The sequence below is a fragment of the Pteropus alecto genome, unplaced genomic scaffold, assembly GCF_000325575.1.
Source record: "Pteropus alecto unplaced genomic scaffold, ASM32557v1 scaffold205, whole genome shotgun sequence".
NCBI lineage: Eukaryota > Metazoa > Chordata > Mammalia > Chiroptera > Pteropodidae > Pteropus > Pteropus alecto.
This window is the reverse complement of record NW_006436672.1, coordinates 238950-244971: the sequence shown is the minus strand read 5'-3', so window position 1 is coordinate 244971 and position 6022 is coordinate 238950. Positions and strand designations below refer to the sequence as shown.

At 51.5% G+C, this 6022-nt stretch overlaps 1 protein-coding gene across 1 annotated transcript in view; it reads left to right on the top strand.

Moving 5' to 3' along the window:
- The window catches only part of BTBD16 (BTB domain containing 16), a 35983-nt gene that overhangs the window by 13417 nt on the left and 16544 nt on the right, over positions 1-6022 (top strand). The window contains exon 8 of the mRNA XM_015590629.1: positions 89-219. Coding sequence (XP_015446115.1) covers positions 89-219 — 131 coding nt within the window. The remainder of the gene's footprint in view (positions 1-88; positions 220-6022) is intronic.

Here is a 6022-nt window from a genome sequence, read left to right as displayed (position 1 = left end):
GAGCACGCTTGTAGTCTCATCACGGTCCAGCAGAGGGCGCTTGAAGTTCAGGGATTCCTTTATCAATCGGCTTTTCTTGCCTTCCCAGTACAAGGAGGAGCAGCTCATCGCCGCCTGCGAGAAGTGGCTGGAAGTGAACTTGGTCCCTCTGATGGGGACGCAGATCCACCTCCGGAAAATCCCAAAGGAGCTGCTCCACAAAGTGCTAAGGTCCCCCAGGTCAGAGCCAGCTCTGGGGTGTGTGTGCGTGCGTGCGTGCATGTGCGTGTGTGTGCATGTGTGTGTGCTGAGTGTTGGACCTGGTGAGGTCTGGGGGCGCAGGGCTGCTGTGGGGAAGGGAGGTGCTCCAGCAGAGGCAGCACCCACACCCCTGCTGCACGTACCCAGTGTGCAGCACCTCCTCCACCCCAAACTTTCTCCTCTCATGGAGAGCTGGGCTTTGGATGGGGGCCAAAACTGGGGTGCCGTGTGTAAGGACAGGGCGGGGGCACCCTTCACGTTGTTCATCATGATAAGGTCCCTCTGGGTGCCCGCTGTCTCATTACTCACCCGGTAATGAATTAAATAATTGCCTAAGTAATTTTTTAAACATCCTGCCAACATTAATATACATTCATGATGGAAACTGGGAGACAGGGAAAAACAGAAGAAGGAAAATAAATCAGCTTATTTTCCTAAATCAGTTTCTATCTCCAGCCCCGACTCCTCTTGTGAACAGCTCTGGACCCAGACATCCAATGACCTGTGTGACCTCTGACAGTTAAGGCTAAAACCCAACCCTTGGTGGCCCTGCCCTGTTACTGCCCCTTCCCCTCGCCCCCAGTGTCCCCAGCTGCTCAATCTAGCACCTTGAGGGTGCCCTGGACACCAGTTCACACTCACTCCCCCAGTGAAGGGAGATGCACTTCCAGACGGAGCCAGCGCCTGGGGGCGTCTCTCCATGGACACCCGCTGGAGGCCAAACCCCCCTGTCTCATCAGGATCCCCCAGGAACCTCTGACACAGGGTCTTGCATCCGCTCTTGACTCCCTTCCATACATCTCCAGCCAAAGAGCCTTTGGCCCTGCTGACCCGGCACCTCTGCCTCCATCTCAGACACCCTGGGGCAGCAGGGCCACTTCCTGGGACCCCAGCCCCACTGAGCTCCCTGCCACCTACAGCTCCTCTGTGCCTTGGCCCCTTCCCACCTGAAATGGCTGTCCTTGTGGCCGTCCTTGGCCGGCTCCCTCTCCGCTTTCCAGTGCTCATGGACACCTCCCCAGGTTAGATTATTTCCAATGTTCTACCATATAAATAGCTCCTTGGTGGCATTAAATTAAATTCCTAGAAGTGAAACGACTACGTCCAAAGGAATTTCTGTTTGCTTTTATTCGTGTTTTTAAATAATTTCAAACAAAAATAATTTCAAACAAAAAGTGCAGGAATAGTACAAAGAATATCTCATGCCCTTTACCCTGCTTCGTTCGATCTCTGTATCTGTTTATCTACACACACATTTTTTTTTCCTGAATCCTTAGAGGGCAAGAAACATATACTTGCCCTATAAGGGTTCAGAACCTCAGTGTTTATTGCTTAATAAAAATACTTTAAAATACAATCACAAAGCAGTTATTAACGTCAGGAAATCGAACATTGACTTAACGTCATTGACTCAATACTGTCGTTTATAACATTTTTTTCCTCCGATGCAGGCTTGGATTTAGGATCATATACTGCATTGCCTTGCTGTGTCTCTTTGGGAGTCTCTAAATGACTTTTGATACCGACTGCCAAGTTACCACAATTGTATTCTTTTGGGGTGGATTTCAAAAGTGAGAACTAAATTCTACGAAACATTTGAGTGGTCTGTTAGAAAAGAAATCTTTACTCATGCTTGTGTAGTGAGAAACCTCCTGATTTCAGAAATTAGATCTAGAAAGAATTATTTCCCCTGTTGGTTCCGATTTACTGAGCCGCTTGCAACGCCCTCAGAGTCCTGAAGATTGAAGTTGGTGGAACAGCGTTCGAGGAGACCTTGGGGACGCGGGTCCCAGAAGCAGCCCCGGGGCCCCGGGCGGGCGGCCGGGGCCATTGCCCCACGGGCGTGTTCTCGCACCCCGCAGTGGAGCAAGAGTTACACAGCTAGTGAGGAGAAGATAAACACCGCATCCCTCAGACTTTTCGTAACACGGCCCCTCCCTTGGGAAGCCCGAGCTGCCCCTCCCTGGCAGCAGTTAACCAGCAAAGGGGGAAAAAATAACTGACCGCAGCCAGGACATCAGAATGCACAGGCGTCAGAAAACACGCTGGGCAGGAAAAGAAATCAAGAACATTACGTGTCCAACGTCTAGACTCACAAGTTTGGGGAAACATGACTGATGTGGAAACTGCCCCTCCAGCCCCTCCCCACGAGCCGTCTGCACCGACCGCTCGCGGCTCTCCCGGTGCCAGGAGGGCAGAGCTCTGCGTGGACCGGACGTGTCATCAGTCCGTGTGCCCTGGAGTGACCAGGCCGACAGCTCCCCGACTCACACTTTCCGAAGTGACATCTCCTGGCCGTGCTGGTGTGCGGGGACCACCTGCTTCAGCGCCGGAGGGAGGGAGCCAGCAGAGGGCGCAAGGAAGAGGGGCTTGGGCCACACCCAGTGGCAGGTGCAAGTGCTGGAAATTTACCTAACCCTCGGGCTCCGAGGACCACACGTGACTGAGAACTGACCTTTGGGCAAGTTGACGATTATTCACCACTTCTGGGGGTGTGCCGTGCTGTGTGCGGTATGGTATCTCGTTCAGTCCCCACAACCCCAGGCAGTAGGTAAAATTACTGTCCCACAGATAAGAAGGACGATAAACGACTGGGCTGGGCTCCGACCCACCTCCAAGGCCCAGGCTCCCACCGGCACCGAAGCGTCATCCTCTCATGCGTGGTGGGGGCTGGGGTTTCCCAGCAGGGCTGGAGCGTCCCGGGAAGTCATGTGGCCTTAGAGCAGCTGTGTGGAAACGTCACCACCCCCCACCCCGGTCGGGGATGGAATGTCCCTCGGTCTCACGGAGCGTAGACTGCGGCCCGTCCCCTTGCCTTGTGGTCGTGGTGTTTGGTCTCTCAGCCTCGACAAACAACATCCATCTGTCAGCAGATGCTTCGGCTTCTGGGCCACTCGCCTCCCCCTCCCGAAGTCCCTTTGACCTCATCTTCCTCTGGGTTTCGCTTTCCAGCTTGAAAACAACCTGGGAGAAAATACACACGGTTTCCCCGACCTCCTGGGCCTCCGGTCTTCATTCATCTGCCTGGGCCTTTGGTTTTCCGTTAACGTTCTTCTTAGAGGTCACTGCTCGGTTCTCCTGCTCTCACTCCAATGTTTGAAAGCTTCGTGCTGAGTTCTGTTTTCCTGGAAGCTAGAGAACTCACAGGGTCATCTAGCTCCTATTCGCATGAGTAGGAGGGGACCGCGTCCCTCTGTGTGTCCACCTCTCCTGTCTGTGATTCAAGGGTCTTGAGGGCTCAGGAATTCCCTAGAAAGAGCCACCGCTGTCCTGCACGGCCTGCTCGTCTCACAGTTTTTCCTCTAGCGTCCGGAATACCGGTGGGCGTCCCTCAAACATAGTAGTTCCTTAAGCTGATGCTTCTCTGGCTAATAACAAAAACGCCCCCCAGGTACTGAGCACTTGTATGCGGAGCACTCAGAGCGGGCGATCAGGTCTGGCTCCTACGGCAACCCCGTGAGCGTGGTCTGTTTGTTACCTGCGTTTGACCCATGCGATGGAGAGAGCAGGAAATGCAGGACTGGCCCGAGCTCCCCACATGCAGCGTGGGAGTTGGAGTTCAGGCCTGAGTGGCCTCTGGACCCGTCATTACCAGCCCATGGCATACTCTACTCCAGGCTTCTCTTCCTGATTGATGGTCAAGATCAATAAGGATATCAATGTTCATATTTTTTATTGGAAAAAATTACAAACATAGCAGGATAATAACAAAACCCAATCGGACCCACCTCCCAAATGAGCAAATGGGAACATTTTGTCATAAGTTAAGAAACGAAATATTACCGATAAAGCAGAAGTCACCTGTGTCCCCTCCAGCCATATTCCTTGTCCTCCCTTCCAGCCTCCCTCCCTAAAGACAATGCAACCGCTGTTGTGTGAACACAATCCATGTGATTATATCCTTACTACACATGTGTGGGTCCGTAAATAATGTCATTGTTTTTGCAAAGGTTTAAATTTCAAATAAATGTTCTCGCAGTGATTGTAATGTTTTATAACTTTATCCACTAACATCACGCAATGTGTTCTCTCCACGCTGATACTTACATATCTGGTTAGTATTTTTAATCTAATTGTTGTACAGACTTCCACATAATGAATAGGATGCAGTTGTTTAGTTCTCTTCCTAAGGGCCTTTTGTTTTATTTTGCGTGGATTCATTGTTCACTATGACAATCAATGCTGCAATGAGCATCCTTATGCGTATTTTCTTGTTCATGGCTTTCTTTGTGGTCTGTATTCAAAAGGAGGCCTTTGTTATATATAAACAATTTTCTTAAAAAAAAAAAAAAAGAAAAAGGACGACAGTGTCTTGTGGAAAGCATTTTTTCTTATAAAGAACAGACACTGGCTACACCCCAAAGCTCCTAGCGAGCACCAGTAAACACACTTAGAACAGCCTGGATGTTCGCCTGTCGGGGGGAGTTTGGGGTCTCTGCCAGTTTCGTCTTGCTTAAGGCCATCAGAGTCCCTCGGCAAATGAAAATGCGTTCGGAGGTACTCAGGGCGGCTATTTCATGAAGAAATGAATACTCTAGGGTCCTAATCCTGGGCCTGAAGACAGAGGACTTTATTTCAGCGATTACCCTTCAACATAAAAATAAAACCAGGATCTGATTCGTGATGCCCCCATCCCTCATCGCTGCTCCCCTGTCTTTGGTAAGGTTGCTAAGAACCTTCTAGGCTTGGGGACTTCCAGCATGGATTCTGCCCCAGAAGTCACCTTGCTCACCAGCACAGCGGTGGTTGACGTCCTGTCAAAGTTCTTTGTGGGGACCTCGCACCAAGTGATGTCGCTCCCCCTGCCTTAACCGTCATTGCCCAGACAGTGACAAATTCGATGCTGTCTGGCCATGGTCAGAGCCCATGCATCTGTAGGTGGCCTAAAATCAAGTAAGAGGAAAGAGACAGCTCTACGGTGTCCAGAAATAGAATGAGAGGTGGGTGGGTGACATTTCCATTGCCCTTTGGAGTCATGACTTAGCTTGGGTTTCCACCCACCACAGCCACTTAGTGGTGGGTGAAAAGGCTGTGATGTGTTTCAAAGCCAGGCAGGCACCTCCACGGGTAGAGGTAGAAACACTGAAATGACTTCTCAGCTAATGAGACCCCAGAGGCTGTTTGAGGAGCTGCCTGGGAAACGTCCCTACTTCACACGTGGAGAACAGTAGCCACTCTCCCTCATCCCTCGTTTCTTGATGAGAGGCCTCGTGCTGCTGCGGGCAAAGCGTGGACCAGGACCCAGCCCTGCCACTCAGGACTTAGAGCCGCCATCCACTGAGCACCTTACGCGTGCCCCGCACTGTGCCATGCCATCCGTATGTGTGCGGTCAGCTCAGCAATGGTCCCCAACGATGTCCCCATCCCAACCCCTGGAACCTGTGAACATGTTAGGGCACGTGGCCAAAGGGCATTACAGTCACAGATGAAAATAAGGTTACTAATTGGATGAGCTCAAGATGGGGCCGTGATCCTGGATAATCAGGTGGGCCCAGTGTAGTCACAAAGTTCCTTAAGCGTGGAAGAGAGAAGCGAAGAGTCAGGATCACAGAGAGGTTTGAAGACGCTGTGCCGCTGGCTTGAAAACAGAGGAAGTGGGGACAAGCCGAGGAACGCAGGTGGCCTCTGGGAGCTGGGAGGGCAGGGCGTGGTTCTCTGCCCGAGCCTCCAGCAGGCACGCAGCCCTGTTCACGCCTCCATCTTAGCCCAGTAAGCTCCACTTTGCACTTCTGACCTCCAGGACTATAAGATAATAGATTTATGTCTTATTAAGCCTCCGGGT